This window comes from Muntiacus reevesi, chromosome X (assembly GCF_963930625.1).
Source record: "Muntiacus reevesi chromosome X, mMunRee1.1, whole genome shotgun sequence".
NCBI classification, from domain to species: Eukaryota; Metazoa; Chordata; class Mammalia; order Artiodactyla; family Cervidae; genus Muntiacus; species Muntiacus reevesi.
The window spans coordinates 82,883,282-82,900,212 of record NC_089271.1 but is presented as its reverse complement, the minus strand read 5'-3'; the positions used below and the strand labels follow the sequence as shown (position 1 = coordinate 82,900,212).

General features: G+C 36.0%; 2 protein-coding genes across 11 annotated transcripts in view; one reads left to right on the top strand and one right to left on the bottom strand.

Annotated features, from left to right (window-relative positions):
* FAM133A (family with sequence similarity 133 member A) overlaps nt 1-13,870 on the bottom strand; it is a 45,472-nt gene extending 31,602 nt beyond the window's left edge. For 3 of the 10 annotated variants that reach the window (XM_065916244.1, XM_065916238.1, XM_065916245.1), the window contains exons 1-4: nt 13,633-13,696; nt 12,934-13,003; nt 2,162-2,240; nt 1,332-1,428 (exon numbers count right to left, since the gene is read on the bottom strand). Coding sequence is in view for 2 of the 10 variants with exons in the window: in XM_065916235.1 (XP_065772307.1) it covers nt 12,934-13,003; nt 13,630-13,765 (206 nt within the window). In the remaining 8 variants the exon portion in view is untranslated. Of the gene's footprint in view, nt 1-1,331; nt 1,429-2,161; nt 2,241-12,933; nt 13,004-13,418; nt 13,453-13,629 lie in introns of those variants that run through there. The other 7 variants (XM_065916239.1, XM_065916240.1, XM_065916235.1 and 4 more) reach the window with 7 other exon arrangements.
* Nucleotides 13,871-14,028: 158 nt separating this feature from the next.
* Nucleotides 14,029-16,609, top strand: NAP1L3 (nucleosome assembly protein 1 like 3). Its single transcript, XM_065915243.1, has one exon. It carries the CDS (start codon nt 14,093-14,095, stop codon nt 15,767-15,769), a length of 1,677 nt encoding a protein of 558 aa, XP_065771315.1. The 5' UTR covers nt 14,029-14,092; the 3' UTR covers nt 15,770-16,609.
* Nucleotides 16,610-16,931: the final 322 nt, after the last annotated feature.

The following is a 16,931-nucleotide window of genomic DNA, read 5'->3' as shown; positions in this document are numbered from 1 at the left end:
CAAAAGGTGATCATTAAATGAATGTTTCAATTTAAATTAATAATTTACATTCTTGCACTCATTTATCATAAGTTTATGAGCACCTACTATGTGTAAGGCACTGGGTTCAGTGTCATCAAGGAAGCAAATAAATATATGATACATAACCTCTCTTATGAAGGAATGTATAATCCAGCTGGGAATGTGAAGATTTAGCAATATAAGACTACCATTCAAAAAAGATGTCAAGAAGCAATGCATGATTAAGAGAAATGAGGAAACAAAATCAGTGATTCTGGGACCAGAAAAAGAACTAAACTGAGGCTTTCAAGAAATAAATTGGAAATTAAAAAGTGAGAGAGGTTGAGAATATTTCAGGCAGTGAAAATGGATTAAGTGAGAAGGAAAGAAATGAGAATTCAAGTTTTATGTAGAGAATTGGGGAGAATATTAAGTTTAAAAAGTTGATTAAGGTCAGAAACTGAACAGCCATGAAGGCCTGATTAAGTTTTCCAGACATAATTCTGTTAAAATAGCCATTTACTGAGCACCTAATATGTGACTGGTGGTTTACATACATAGCCGGCAATTGTTGTATGTTGGATATTGGGCATCCATTTCCTCATTCTCCTAGCACTCTGATTTTCTCTTGAGAAGAATCTAATGGGACTATAACTAGAAGCCTTACCCTATTGTAGTGAAAGGACAAACAATTAAATTGAAAGTGATTGAAGTTTCAGTTTATCTCATCCTAAACACCATGATTAGACTACTTTGGTTATGAGGTCCTGTGTTTTCTCCTTCCTAAGGTATCCAGAGCTACTTCAGTTCCTGCCTGCTTCCAGACCTGACTCACCAATCTTCCACAGATTCTGTGAAACCTTGTTATTTTCCAAAGAATTAAATTTTGAGTAAAACAGCCAGAGTTGTTTTATACTGCTTGTAGCTGAAAAGTCCTAAGTGATATGTTATTATTAGGAATTAGTTGGGCTTTCCTCATGACTCAGATTGTGAAGAATCGGCCTGTCAAACAGGAGACCTGGGTTCGATCCCTGGGTCAGGAAATTTCCCTGGAGAATGGAATGGCTCTCCACTCTAGTATCCTTGCATGGAGAATTCCCCAGACAGGGGAGTCTGGCGAGCTACAGTTCATGGGGTTGCAAAGAGTAGAACATGACTGAGCAACTAATACTTTTTCACTGTTATGAATTAGTTATGTATTATTTTCCACTTTTCACTGATAAAGAGGCTGTGGGTTGATGAGATTAAGTAACATTCCAAGGCCATACAGCTAGCAACTGGTAAATATGGGTATACTTGACTCGAATCTTAATTTCTAAAAAATTACTTACCAAGACTCAAACCCAAGTTTGTCTGACTTCAAAACTTCTGGGGTTTTTTTTGTTCTTTTTTTTTCCCTTCACCACTCTGCCTTTCAATGAAGATTCACTGCAGAGTTTCAAGAAGGGTAAAATATGATGAAAATGACATTTTAGAAAGGTTAGCTTCACAACATAGTATAGGTTAGAAGAGAAGGAAGAGAGCTTGAGGTAGGGAGATAACAAGGATGAGGTAAATAATTCAGATGGAAAATAATAGTGGTTTGAAAAAGTGAAATGACAGAAAGCAAGAGAGTATAGAAGGGAATAGTAAATAGAATACTTTATCAATTGTCATAGTTTTATCTCTAAAATGTGCATCCTATTAATTTTTACTATTTTATAATGACTTTGGTTCAGTGATTTTAAATTTCAGTACAGTAAGCATATGTCTTTTACTGAATTGAACAGAATGTCATAGCAAGCATATTATAAACTTACAAGCAAATTCACATCATTTGTAGTTAAACTCTATATATATCACTTGCAGAAAAAAATGCACTTTTCCTAGTAATTTTATGATCAAGCAATATTTTATGGCTTTAAATTTCTTCAAATCATCACAAAGCCACAGTAAGGAAAGGATATCACAAAATCCAGTTATTTGTAAGAATTGGCCTAAGTTTTCCCCATAAAGTTAAAAATAAACGGCTCAGAAGAATGGTTAGTCTACTCATGGTCTTCATTTTCCAGGCAACCTGAGCCTCTAGAAGCAAGAATCATTTTCTCCATTAAAAATAGCTGTGCATGGGGAGAGGAGAGGACAGGGTGAGATATATGAAAAGAGTAACATGGAAACTTACATTACCGTATGTAAAATAGATAGCCAACAGGAATTTGCTCTATAGCTCAGGAAACTCAAACGGGGGGCTCTGTTTCATACTAGAGGGGTGGGATGGGGAGGGAGACGGGAGGGAAGTTTAAAAGGGAGGGGATATATGTATACTTACGGCTGAATCATGTTGAGGTTTGACAGAAAACAACAAAATTCTGTAAAGCAATTACCCTTCAATAAAAAAAAAATTAATTAATTAAAAAAACAGCTGTACAAGTCAATAAGATATGAGTTTTGAAATAAGTGGAATGGAAACAATTTGAATGAAAGAAATGTATACAGATCAGGCTATATGAGTGTGGCTCAAGCAAAAGCTGCTTCCTACTTTGCAAAAGCAATAATTGGGACAGTACTCAAGCTCTTTGTATAAACCTTTTTTGACTAAAATACAATGCAAACTTATTTAAACAATGTTATTCATTGTCACTGCAATATTTTTTTCTTTTTAGTTATAAAAATAATATGTGCTCATTGTTTAAAATTCAAGAAGGGCTTCAGAATAGAAAACAAAAAGTTAAAGCTTTTCCTTCTAGTTAGATCAGTTTGGTGTGTATATTTTTGGAAATTTTTCTATGAACATGAAAATACCAGACACGACTGAGCAACTGAACTGAACTGAACCAGAGAATCCCATATACACATGCACACTCCATATATACACCTTTTTATATGCATTTTTATGTAGACAAAATCATACTGATGGTACTGTTTTGCAACTTGCCTTTTTCATTTGACACTCTACTCTGGGCATATTTGCACCTATTGATAACCAGATCTTTTGTTGTTACCAAGGCAGATGTGTTCTCAAGTCCTAGTTTCTGGCATTTTCCTAATCATTTAAAGACTTCCATAACTGGATTTTGTGTTAAAGAAAAACATGACTTCTCAAAGAAAAGCATCTTATAAGTAATGCAGGAATTGGTAAATTTGTTTCTAAATATGCTACAAGTAAGGAAAATTCAATGTGACATGTTACATGCTTAATTAACACAGCAAGGCTCTGAAAACAAACAAAATCTGGTTCTCAGAGTAGTCTTTTTTTAAAAAATATTTTATTGTGGTAAGAACCCTTAACATGAGATATATCCTCTTAACAAATTTTAAGCATACAATACACTACTGTTGACAATATGTACAATATCATACAACAGATCTTTAGAGCTTACTCATCTTACTTAACTGAAACATACTGAATAGTTTTTTAAATGATATCCAGAGTACAATTTATTGAAAAAAGATACTCTGATACTTCAGTATATATTTTTGTTTTAATGCCTATTATTTGTAAAACAATTTTCAGATAATTATTTTTTAGAAATCTTGTCTTATGAAAGAAAATACTAATGAAACAGAAGGTCAAGTACACAGACATTTGAATTTAATACTCTAGATCCTCATTAAATTCCACAATTTTTCTTCTAAAGACTGCATAGTCTCCTAGCTATAAGTGTGTGAAGTGCTCCTATTTAAGATTTGGTTGCTAAAACACTAATTCTTTAAATATTGAAAATGTACTAAATTAATGTGATTTGCTGCATGGCAGGTATGCAGCAGTAAATTTGGTGCATTAGGGTATGACACAATTTTTAAAGAAAAATAGAGGCAATAAAAACTTCAGCAGCAAGTACTAACACTCCTGATCTCAGGAAGCCGGTTCATTAGTTTCAGAAGTTGGTTTATTAGTACTAAGTGTATTCTTGTGCAGAGCAAATACTCTGTGTGAAGATGGAGAGTTACATATAAGAAAACATCTCAGGTCCTGTACTAGGGAAATTTAAAATATACTTGGGGAAAGAACAGGTTTGCAAAAGAAATGATCTATGTGGCTCCATTAAAATGTTTTTCAAACATATATAAAACTTTAATATAGCTTTAGTAAATAAGCCCTGAAATAACTGAAGAGTTAAAGAACTACATTCTACTGGGTAAGCATTCCTGGAGAAGATAAATTTGGTAAGGAAGTTAGAATTTACTGATGGAGCATTCACCACATTCAAAGTATTTTACATGCATTATGCTACTTAAAGCTCACCATGTTTCTATGAGGAAGGTACTGTTATTATCCTCACTTTACAGATGATGAAACTGGGGCAAAGGGAATCGAAAAATTTGCACAAGGTCACCAGAGGGTAAAAGACACAGCTTAGGCTTACATGCACAGATCTGACTCCAGACAGTGGAATATCACCAAAACTTTGGGATTAGAACAGGGATAAGGTAAGTATTTTCAGGAATATTCTTCAAAAAACTATGTATTAGAAGCTAAGGAATAGCATGGAGAGCGCTGCAAGCAGATAGGCCATTTAGTCTAATAATTCATGTAATTCTGTCTTTAAGTCATCTTTATTCTTCCTTTCAGAGAAGTCAAGATAAAGTCTCATGATGCTAGATAATGAAATTGTGTTAATTAGAACATTTGATTATCTCTAAACAAACAATGCTTAGCCTTTTAGATAGACAAACACTGGTTATAAAACAAGAGAAACAAAACTGCTCGATATCATTAGTTTGAAATTTTGGTTACAACAATTTTAAGAGAGTCACTAAAACAAAATTATAAATCTGGAGAATTTGTGGTTCCATTTCATTTCTTTCTCTGTATTAAGTAGCTTTTTGATAATTAAAACAATGCCTTAATTAGCTATCTTGTTCATTTACTCACTTGTAGTCAGTCATGATGCAATTTCCCTGCTTCTCTTTCATTGATGAGTTAGAGAACAGTGAAGTGTTAGCTATCTTCACCTTGGAAGTATTAGTACTAACTAGATTTGCTGAAGCATTGGTGGCTCAGATGGTACTGAATCAACTTGCAATGTGGGAGGCCTGGATTCAATCCCTGGATCGAGAAGATCCCCTGGAGAAGGGAATGGCTACCCACTCCAGTATTCTTGCCTGGGGAATTCTATGGACAGAGAAGTCTGGCAGGCTACAGTTCAAGGAGTTGTAAAGAGTGGGGCATTACTTAACAACTAAACAACAACAAGCATGTCATTTAACTGAAAAGCCTGCCCCAGTGGAGAATAACTAACCCAAGGATATAAGTTCTCACCCTGACAAAACGTTACTTTGGGTTATAAGGCAAATTCAACTTATTTTCTAATTTGAATATATAAAACATAGTATTGTAAGTTGATTAATCTCATAAACCTTGGCCCTGGAACATCCTTATTTAACTGGGACAGGAACCCTATGTGGTCCTGTGAATGGCATAATAATAGATAGCACTTATTGAGCCTTTACACATATGAATAAATAATTTACACAGATTAGCTCCTAGACTCTTATGTAACCACCCCGTAGGGCTGTTCCTATCATCCTGTTTTTATAAGAAAACTAAGAATTGTCCAAGGTCATATAGACAGTAAAGGGAAGGATTTAAATGCAGACTCCAGAGTTTGTGCTGCTGCCTGAAATTCACAGGAAAATAGATCAGATTATCATAGTGTATCATTTTGGGTGTTAATTTTACTCAGGGACCAGGAATCTTACATAAAAAACTATGTCAATAAATTATAGAACACAAATCAAATATTGAAAAGAAGTGTACAGATAAAATGTATAGATTTCAAGGACATTTCCTGATATTCAGGTCGAATTTTAGGCTTCTTGAAGTACAAGTCGGAGAAAGAAATGGCAACCCACTCCAGTGTTCTTGCCTGGAGAATCCCAGGGACAGGGGAGCCTGGCGGGCTACCATCTATGGGGTTGCACAGAGTTGGACACGACTGAAGTCACTTAGCAGCAGAAATACAAGTTCCTCTGCTGCTGGGGATACTAAATGCAAAAATTCCTAGTGTAATTTTCATTTAATTGTGGATTGAATACTTTGGTTTTTACTTTAAACTCTGATCTCCCAGTGTTTGGCTGTTAACCAAATAAAGTCATTAGGCATGTTAAATTTAACGAAAACCATCTTTTTCATTAAACTAGCTTGTTCCAGTATAACCTGTCAGTTCAAGCTAAATCTCTTGTGTAAGTCAGAGGAACTTGAGTACTGATGCCCCTGCTGCTGCTGCTGCTAAGTCGCTTCAGTCGTGTACGACTCTGTGCGACCCCATAGACTGCAGCCCACCAGGCTCCGCCGTCCCTGGGATTCTCCAGGCAAGAACACTGGAGTGGGTTGCCATTTCCTTCTCCAATGCATGAAAGTGAAAAGTGAAAGTGAAGTCGCTCAGTCGTGTCCGACTCTTTGAGACCCCAGGGACTGCAGCCTACCAGCCTCCTCTGTCCATGGGGTTTTCTGGGCAAGAGTACTGGAGTGGGGTGCCGTTGCCTTCTCCAACTGATGTCCCTAAAGTTGCTAATACGAAGAGGACATAACTATTACAGAAGGATGGAAGAAAGGTCAGGGCTGTCATTTAACTCCAGTTCTAGGAGTTGAGGAGCGAACTCCTGTTGAGGAGTTCATTCACTTTTGTTCCTTAAAGATGGTGTAGTAGAGTGGTTAAGAACTCAACTTCTGGAATCAAATCATCTGTTTTCACATCTGAGCTTTTCTGATTATAAACTATTTGACCTTCAACAAGTTACTCAGTCTCCTCACTGAAGATATAGTACTAAGGGTGAGATGAGGATATCAAACAAAGATAGTATGAGGATGATAATGAACCCCAAATGGCTTCATTAAACAGTAAAAGTAAAGCACTTATTTCAGTGTCTGATACCTGAAGGTGATAAATACAATTATTTATTATCATTTAGTGACAACTATGAATACTTACTACACAGTGCTTATGGTTAGGGTAATTATCCATTATTAGAGGATATGAACAATCTTTATTTACTCCTTAAATTGCTCTAAACCAAAGCCATTAACATTTGAGAAAATCACTTTTTGAATACATAATACATGTAAAAGTGTGTTAACTGCAGAATTGTCTGTAGTGACAAATATATGTAAAGTCCTAGAATGTCCATCCAATAAGGAAGGCCTCAGTTTCCCCAGTCTGTATAAGAAGATTGGACTAAAAGATCTCTAAAATCCCTTTTGTCTTCAATTAGGACTATATTTTCCAACCATCTGTTCATTAGATTTGACACCAATACTCTAAGAAATAGAAATGAGATAGGACATCTAAAGTGCTAGGTGAGCATTTAAAATTAAGTCATGATGCATAGTATGCTAAAATTAACCAACATGTAAAAAGTAAATGTATATATATATATATATACATTTAAATATCAAGAGCAGAAGTCATTAACACATTGAAAGTTATTTTTTATTATGTTTTAAAATTTATGTAATTAATGGTATGCAAATTTTATACTTTTAACCTTCATAATGGTATAAAAATAAAAGGTATGAAAAATAAATACAAAATATGAGTCTGAGATTTAAATAATGAAGATGTATAATTTAGGACTATCAACAAGTCTGAAAGCTCTCAAGAAAGAAAAGGGGTTGCATGTGCTGTAAAATACTAAAATGATACTTGGTTTGAATTTTATTTAAAATTGTAATGATTTATTTTCATTTGAAATAATAGGAGATATTCTGTAGGCACACAATGCCAAGCAGGATGAGTAACTATTTGACTTTAGAACTATTAAGACCTAATATTACTATTATCAAGGAGTTGCTGACAGTCATAAAATTTCCACCCTCACGCATGTTAGAGTTGGAAAATCTCTATTTGTAGAGTCCTATGCTGCTTCCAACGGAGAAGACAATGGCACCCCACTCCAGTACTCTTGCCTGGAAAATCCCATGGATGGAGGAGCCTGGTAGGCTGCGGTCCATGGGGTCGCTAAGAGTCAGACACAACTGAGTGACTTCACTTTCACTTTTCACTTCAGTGCATTGGAGAAGGAAATAGCAACCCACTCCAGTGTTCTTGCCTGGAGAATCCCAGGGATGGGGGAGCCTGGTGGGCTGCCATCTATGGGGTCACACAGAGTCAGACACGACTGAAGTGACTTAGCAGCAGCAGCAGCATGCTGCTTCCAAAGAGTCGGACAAGACTGAAGTGACATAGCACATGCTGCTTCCAAAATACAAGTCACAGCATATTCAGAAAGAAATGCTGTGAGTGGCTTAAGACTACATAGTAAGAAATGTTTTTTTACACACAATCTTGATCAAAGATAATATTATGAAAACTAGCAAATAATACTGAATTTGAGATCTGTGTGATATTTCAGCCCCATTTTAGAGAGGGAGAATAGAAGTAATAAAAGTGAGGTAGCCTGCCCAATGTCTAATACAACTAGTAAGAGGAGTAACCAAGATTCAGCCTAGCAATTCTGATGCCCAAACCTATGCTAAAATCACTTAGGTCATAAAGTCTCACTAAGGAAATCAAATGCTGAATTTTGGTTATTATTGAGATTCTACTCTTAAATTCTGAAAGGATTTTTAAAATGGTGTGTATGTTGTTTAACACAATCATCTCTGAAGAGCTGTGGAATACATATTTGTTTCCACCAGCAAGAATATTTACAACTCCTTAAGACTTTTCTTTTTCTCAGAGGATGCATGTAATGTAATTAATTAAACATATTTGGGTATTCTGGATGAAAAAATTACAGAAAATATCATTTGAGCTTGTTCTATATTGTCCAAATAGAATATAAAATTTAGAAACAGTTTTTGTAGTCATATATAAATGCATGAACATTGCTCACCAGTCAAAACTTAGCAAAAATTTTTCCTCCCTTTTTAGCAGAATGAAATAAAATGCTTCCAAATTTGCAGTTTAAAAGGTTTACTTTACTAGAATTTTTGTGTGATAATTCTTCCCATGAGTATTGTGGGCAAAAGATTCTTGAGTGGCCTTGTAAAAGTGCTCTTTTGTGATATGGATTTACATTTTTGAACAATTTATGCTATTTTTTAAGTTGAAAAGTAGCATTAGAACAAATATCCAAATTACTAACCAATTTTCCTTCTCTTCTATTGTAACTGTTCTCTTAAATTCCATGCAGGTAAGGCTATAATGCCAGAAATGTAATTTACAAATAGTTCCTTTTAAAAATCAAATGTTACAGGGGCATATTCCATTTGTGTCAGAAAAGATTATGCACGTTTACTGGCACAAAGTTTGATATGTTTACTAAATCAAGTTTCTTAAAAATAAAAGTTATAACAACCTAGATACCCATCAGCAGACGAATGGATAAGAAAGTTGTGATCCTCTGTGCAGTCAAAAATCTTGTGTATAGCTTTATAGCATGCCATAGTATCCACAGTTTTTCATTCTGGGATTCAACTAACAGTGGCTTGTGTAGTACTATGATATTTATTGAAAAAAAAATGTGTGGGCCCATGCAGCTCAAAACTGTTGTTGCAGTGTCAACTGTACTTCAGTAAAATTGTTTTAAAAATAACTGTTTTATTAGAACTGATTCAAATGAATTCTTTTTAATGGCTGAGTAATATTCCATGGTGTATATGTACCACAGCTTCCTTATCCATTCGTCTGCTGATGGGCATCTAGGTTGCTTCCATGTCCTGGCTATTATAAACAGTGCTGCGATGAACATTGGGGTGCACGTGTCTCTTTCAGATCTGGTTTCCTCAGTGTGTATGCCCAGAAGTGGGATTGCTGGGTCATGGCTGATTCATGTCAATATATGACAAAAACCACTACAATATTGTAAGGTAATTAGCCTCCAACTAATAAAAATAAATGGAAAAAAAAGAGAAAAAAAAGAACTATTTTTTTTTTAACTCAGAAAAAGTCTGTCTAGAAGAACAATAAAAAAAAAACCAACAAGTCCAAAAATAAACAAAGTTTCAATGCTTGGCTTCTTAAACACCTACAACAAAAGATACTGCTAAAGCAGTTTTCATTGTGTATTATGTATTGTGTTTGTGTGGCAGGGGTGATGGGTAAGATTGTGTGTATGATCAAAACAGGGAAAGTATAAAGAGACATCCAAGAGTCCTGTTCAACCTGAAATAGATTCTGTCTTAACCATCTCATGTAGAACTACGAACATTTAACCCAGCAAAAGAATATCTTAAAACAATGGAATAGAGATCATATCACTATACAAGTAATTTACAGATAGCCTTATGTAGAAAAATAGCATATTATATACTAGCACTAATACTTAAAATAGAAAAAATATGGTATTATATGTAAATTAAATTCATTATATGAATACAATATTTTCTTTTAGGGACCTGCCATTATAAAATTAACTAATCGACCAAAAAAAGCTACAGAAATAAGTGTGTCATGAGATATCTAAAGTAGTGCATGCATATCAAAAATAGACCATTGTTAGAAAAAGGCACCTAAAATCTATGGCTTGGGGGAAAAATACTTCCAATCAAAAGCAGTATAGCTCATTAATATAGTATCTTTGTATGAGGTTCTTTTTTTTTTTTTAATTTTAATTTTTTTTTTCAGTGGGTTTTGTCATACATTGATATGAATCAGCCATAGAGTTACACGTATTCCCCATCCCGGTCCGCCATCCCACCTCCCTCTCCACCCGATTCCTCTGGGTCTTCCCAGCCCACCAGGCCCGACCATTTGACTCATGCATCCCAGAATGAGGTTCTTTTCACAATATTTTTTCTCTTTTTACTCTCCCTGTTCCATTCCAAATTTTTCTGTATCAGCGTGAGTGATTAAGAAACTAATGCTTGAAAAGCATGTAAATAATGCTCTAAGTAGGTAATTTTAGAATGAAAGCTGTGGTTGAGCCATATTTGTCCAATATCATAAATTAGAAGAGCGATATTTTCTAAAAGAGTCACAGATGTCTTAAATCAAGGCCAAAACTATTTCACCCTTAGGATTTCAACCACTGATTATTTTTTTTCTCAATTCAGCAGAAAAACAAAGGATATGAATAAGCAATTCCAAAGTGGATGATAAACAAATGAAAGACTTTCAATTTTACCACTAATCTAATGAATACAAATGCATAATAATAAGAAATTAACTTAGAGATGTTTATTAAAATGAGAATGGTGACTATCAGCATATTTTGAGTTATTTTAAATTTATTTTTTGGAATTCAACATACTGACTTTTTTCAATCCATATCATTTCTAGAAAATATAAAGTTATTTTAAAAACTGCCTCCTTAGTTATTTGCAGATAAATTATGGAGATTGGATCAGGCTTTCCTGGTGGCTCAGATGGTAAAGAATCTGTCCACAGTGCAGGAGACCTAGGTTTGATCCCTGGGTGGGGAAGATCCCCTGGAGAAGGGGATGGCTACCTACTCCAGTATTCTTGCCTGGAGAATTCCATGGACAGAAGACCCTGGCATGCTACAGTCCATGGGGTGGTAAAGAGTCGGACATGACTGAGCACCTAACACTTTAACTAACTTTATGGAGAATGGATCAGAAAACAGAATTGAGAAACAGAACCAAATTTAGTTAATACTGTAAAGGTAGCACTTCAAATAAGTGTGAGACAGAAAGATTATCAAATAAGTGATACTCAGAAAATTAACTAGCTAATAAAAATACATTAAAAAATCTGAATCCCAAACTCATTGCTCACTTCAAAATACTAATTCTTGTTGGCACAAAATTTAACATGTATATTAAACCATTAAAGTACTATAAAATATAAGTTCCTTCATTAACAAAATATGTTCATCATTTTAAGGGAAAATAATAATTTGTAGAACAATATTTACAGCATAGCTTCATTGATTTAAATCATTGTTTCCATAGTATATATTTTAATTAAAATTATAAAAATGAAAGGATATGCACCCAGTAAGTTTTACTCAGTATTATATCATCATCCTCTACCACATGTGCCTGGCACATGGCAGGCACAAAAATATAATAGTTGAATGACTAAATAAATGAACTTATGCATTGTTGGTGTAATTGCAAATTGTGATAATTTTTTCTGGAGAGACGTTTGGCACTATGTATCAAAGAGTAAAATGAGCAGGCAGTTTATTTCAGGACTCTCATTTCTAGGAATTTATCATATGGCTAATTTTTACAAGTGCATAGAGTAGGTATATGGGATAACTATTTTGTAACAGGAAAAATATGTGTGTGTTAGTAGAGAGGTAGTATGAGAAGTAGCTGCTGTACAATAGGAATCTGGTTAAATTAAGGGAAATATTTCCATGGAATATGCATCTATTTTAAAATGATATGTTCAACCATTTTCTGTGAAAGTATAGCCACAATTAATTTGATAAATGAGCAGATTACAAAACACAATATGGTATCACATAGATAAAACAGCATATGTAAACAGGCATGCGTGTATATTTACAAAGAAAATTCTGGAAGGAAATGCATCAAAATTCTAACAGTGGTTATCACTTGATTAAGACTGTGTTTGTATCATCATTGAAATTTTCTATGCTGTGTTTTTCCTTACAATGCTAACATACTTTGACAATCAGGAATAAATAATAAAAGTAAATTCATTTACAAAATAGAAATAAAAGTGTTTCCTAATTTTTAAAAAATATGACTAAATAACTAAGCACAAAATTCTGTAATAAAAAGGAAAGATAAGGGTTAATCTAACTTTAATCCTTTTCCTCATTTGAAATGAATAATTCATCATTTTATATTTTAATTTGTTACTTGTAGTCTATGAGCAAGTTTAGAAAAATGAATGTGATTAATTAGGTTATTTTCTACATTAGTATTCCAAATCACCTCTGTGGATTTTTCTGTTTCCATGGAACTAACAAGATATCTTCTAATTAAAAGACTACATCTTGTGAATTTTTATTCAAATATAGATAGGTAATGCTTGTCATTCATAAAAATGGGCTAAATATGTTCCTTACCTTTTAATGAAAAGTAAACACTGGTCTTTTTGGTTGTAACAAGGGAGTCGTTCTGTTGCAGAAAAGAATCCTGTAAATAAAAGTAACAGATAACTGTTTTTAAACTTCATTTTGCAAAAGTTTATTTATATATTCCTGGACCTGTAAATCATACTTCAGTATGGCTAGAATTTTACAATGTTAGACGGAAACTGGTGGCAGATGACATTGTAAAGTACACCCTGAAAGAGGAGGCAGTTTCATCAGCACAGATTCCCCCTCCCATCCTGCTATTCGTGAAATTAAAAACTGCTGCAGGAAAGTATAGCACAAACCATCTGCTTTTAAATAATACTACCTAACATTTGAATGCCCGTTTATCCCTTTTATCTACAAGGTTGTTACAAGCACCGAGAAGGACTACGTGGCAAATCACCATCAAGGATGGGGTCTATTATTTGTCAGCTTAAAAAGAGAATACAGTAAAAATGGTGTAACTGACTCACGGCCGCATGGGTTCGCAAACCTTGTAGATGGATATAAACCAGGCTTGCCAAACATCACAGAGAGCACTTATTAAAGCTGCTACGTGGAATTCAATATGCCCACCCCCCTCGCCAGTAAACGACTCCCCCCTTTTCCCCAGTGTAAAAAATACATGCTCATAAAACATTCAGATAAAAGAAAGAGAATTTTTTAAAAAATCCATAATCATACTACCCAATGATGCCATTTGGAGCATTTTCTTCCAATTTTTTAAAAACAGCTTTTTGTCACGAGGCCCCTGACAAACCAAACGGGAATTAAGGATGCGCGGATGAGAGGATACTCCTCTTCCCTTGTTAGGAACCATGACTAGTATTTTTACCTCATATCTAAGCTTTTTTTTAAATTATAAATCTATAAAGATAGAATTTTAAGGGGGAAAAAAAAAAAAAACCGTCTTCCAGTGGTGTGTGCCTCAGCAACCAAGGAACGTCTGGAAGGGAGGGCAGAGCCTGGAGGGGGCGGTGTGCTTGCGCACTTATTGGGCTGAGGCATTGTCAATCAAGGTCAATCAAGTTTGTCCAGCAAATGAGGTGCGAGGTAAAGGCACACTGGGAACTAAATGAACCGGAGGTCTGACTGCGAGGGGAGGGGGCACAAGATGTAAGCAGTGAAGAGATCTCGGGCTCACGCAATGCGACATTCAGCTGCGTCACGCCTCAGTCCGCCGCAGCTGCAGCTCAGAGAGGCTTTGCCTCCGCCTCTTTCGCCCAGGCCTCCGCTGCCGCTGCCGCCTCCGGTGCAATCACCTCGGCCCAGCCGCGCCCCGCCCAGCGCTCCTTCTGCCTTCACCGCTGCCACCTCCTCAGCCCCGGCTTCCGCCGCCACCATCCAGGCATCCGTGAGTCATTTTCTACCCATCTCTGGGCACGCGGTAGTGACCACCCTAAGAGGTTTGCAGGCTTGCAGAATGGCAGAAGCGGATCCTAACAGGGTCTCGGAGCCTGCCGCCCAGGGGGTGGATGAAGAGATGGTAGCTATCTCGTCTAGCGATTCTGGGGACGAATCTGACAGCAGCAGCTCTAGCAGCAGCAGCAGTTGCAGTAGCAGCAGTGGCCGCAGCCCCTTCTATAGAAGTGTAAGTGTACCTGGGCCTTCCAGAAGTGTGCGGCGGACTCAGTCAGGTAGAAGTTTCGTGGATCAGCTGCCTCGGGCAGTTAGAAATCGTGTGCAGGCTCTCAGAAATATTCAAGACGAATGTGACAAGGTAGATGCCCTGTTTTTAAAGGCAGTTCATGATCTTGAACGAAAATATGCCGAACTCAGTAGGCCTCTGTACAACCGGCGATTCGAAATCATCAATGCAGAATATGAGCCCACGGAAGAAGAATGTGAATGGAATTCGGAGGATGAGGTGTTCAGCAGCGAAGAAGAGATACAGGAAGACTCTAGTGAGATGCCTGCTTTAGAGGGTGAGGAAGAAGAGGATGATCTGGAAGCAAAACCTGAGGTCAAGGCTGAAGAAAATGTAACACCAAAAGAAAATCCCAAAGCAAAGACTGAAGAAAAAGCAGAGTCCAAAGATGCTCTGGAGGCCAAGCCTAAAGTAAAAGAAGATCCAAAAGAAGCCCCCCAGGCAAAGGCAGAAGATAAAGGGCAGACTAAAGCAGCAGAGGCTAAGACCAGGACTCCAGGAAAAGAGGCTCCAAAAAGAGTTCCTGAGGTCACGCCTGAAGAAAGAGCTCATAAAAGAGCTCGCAAAGGAAAGCCTAAAAGAGAAGATCCTAAAGGCATTCCCGACTATTGGCTGACTGTGTTCAAGAATGTTGACAAGCTGGGACCCATGATTCAGAAGTATGATGAGCCCATTCTTAAGTTCCTGTCTGATGTTAGCCTGAAGTTTTCAAAACCCGGCAGGCCTGTAAGTTACACATTTGAATTTTGCTTTCTACCCAATCCATACTTCAAGAATGAGGTGCTGACCAAGACATATATAATAAAGTCAAAGCCGGATCGCAATGATCCCTTCTTCTCTTGGGGTTGGGAAATCCAAGATTGCAAAGGCTGTAAGATAGATTGGAGAAGAGGAAAGGATGTCACAGTGACAACCACCCAGAGTCACACAGCTGCTACTGGACAAGTTGAAACCCAGCCAAGAGTGGTTCCTAATGCATCATTCTTCAACTTCTTTAGTCCTCCTGAAATTCCTACTATCGGAAAGCTTGAACCACGAGAAGATGCTATCCTTGATGAAGATTTTGAAATTGGTCAAACTTTACATGATAATGTCATCCTGAAATCAATCTATTACTATACAGGAGAAGTCAACGGTACTTATGATTTCGGTAAAGATTATGGAAACAGGAAATAACAACAATATAAAAGAGGCTGCATGAAAGAATTTTCAGGAATCTCAAATTTCAAGCAGAAGTAAAGCAGGTTTATATAGCTTTGCAAAAACCTGCCCTGTAATCTCAACACTAGTATTCCTCATAGTCTTGAGTTTTTGTACCTTCTTGGTAGCCTAAAATATTGTGTTAAATTGTCTTAAGTATCAGTTTATTCTATCTAGCCTGTTGCTGTGTAATATTCGTCAAAACGTGTAAATTGCTGTCAGTTATCTAAAGCATGTTGTTTGGTGCTACAAAGTTTTAATTCTTGTGAAATTTTTTGTTGTGTTCCTATTACAATATAGCTGTGACAACTGTCAGAATTGTTAACCAAGACAATATTTTCTTGAAATAAAACAAAGTTCCTGAAGTATCAATGCAAGTGTATTTTTTTTTTCCCAGCCCAACAGACTAAGGGTTTAAATCTGCTTTGTACTAGCTGTGCCTTCATTTGCTATAGAAATACATATTATACTAACTTGAACAGCACATTGTGAAATTTGACTGCTTGAAAAAAGATTAGCATACATTTAATAATGTCCATCAAACCATGTATGATATGACTGAGCATGTTAATGTGACATAGTGATTTATAAATTTAAGCATAATGAAGTTACTGTTTATTACTGAGGTGTTAACATAGTATTTTTAAAAAATCTGCTCATCTTATCCTGTGTAACTGTGAACTAAAGGTACTAACCATATTTTCTTTGTAATATGTTCTACTTTGCCTTTCACTAGAAATGATCACTTTATATCATTTTTTTCATGTTCTATTGCAACCTAAAATAAATGTCGAATAAAGTGTATCGTGCTATAAAAATCTACCATATTTGCCTCATTATAAAAAAAAATGTGTTGCTTATTATAGAAAAAGTAGGGAATCTTTAGGAAAAGGGATATTTTAAAATATAAGTTTATAATTAATGTTCTGATGCATTTCCTAGATCTTAGGTCTTTTTTGGAGGATATACATTCAAGTGATTGGAGAAATATGGGACAGGGGAGGAGGACTAAGACAAGGGGGAGAGAAAGAGAAGGGGAGGAAGGAATGGGGAGGAGGGTTGAAGTAGAGAAAGTGGGTTGGCAGAGGGAGGGTGAAGAGGGGGGTGGAAGGAGAACAGAGTGGAAGAGAGAAGGATG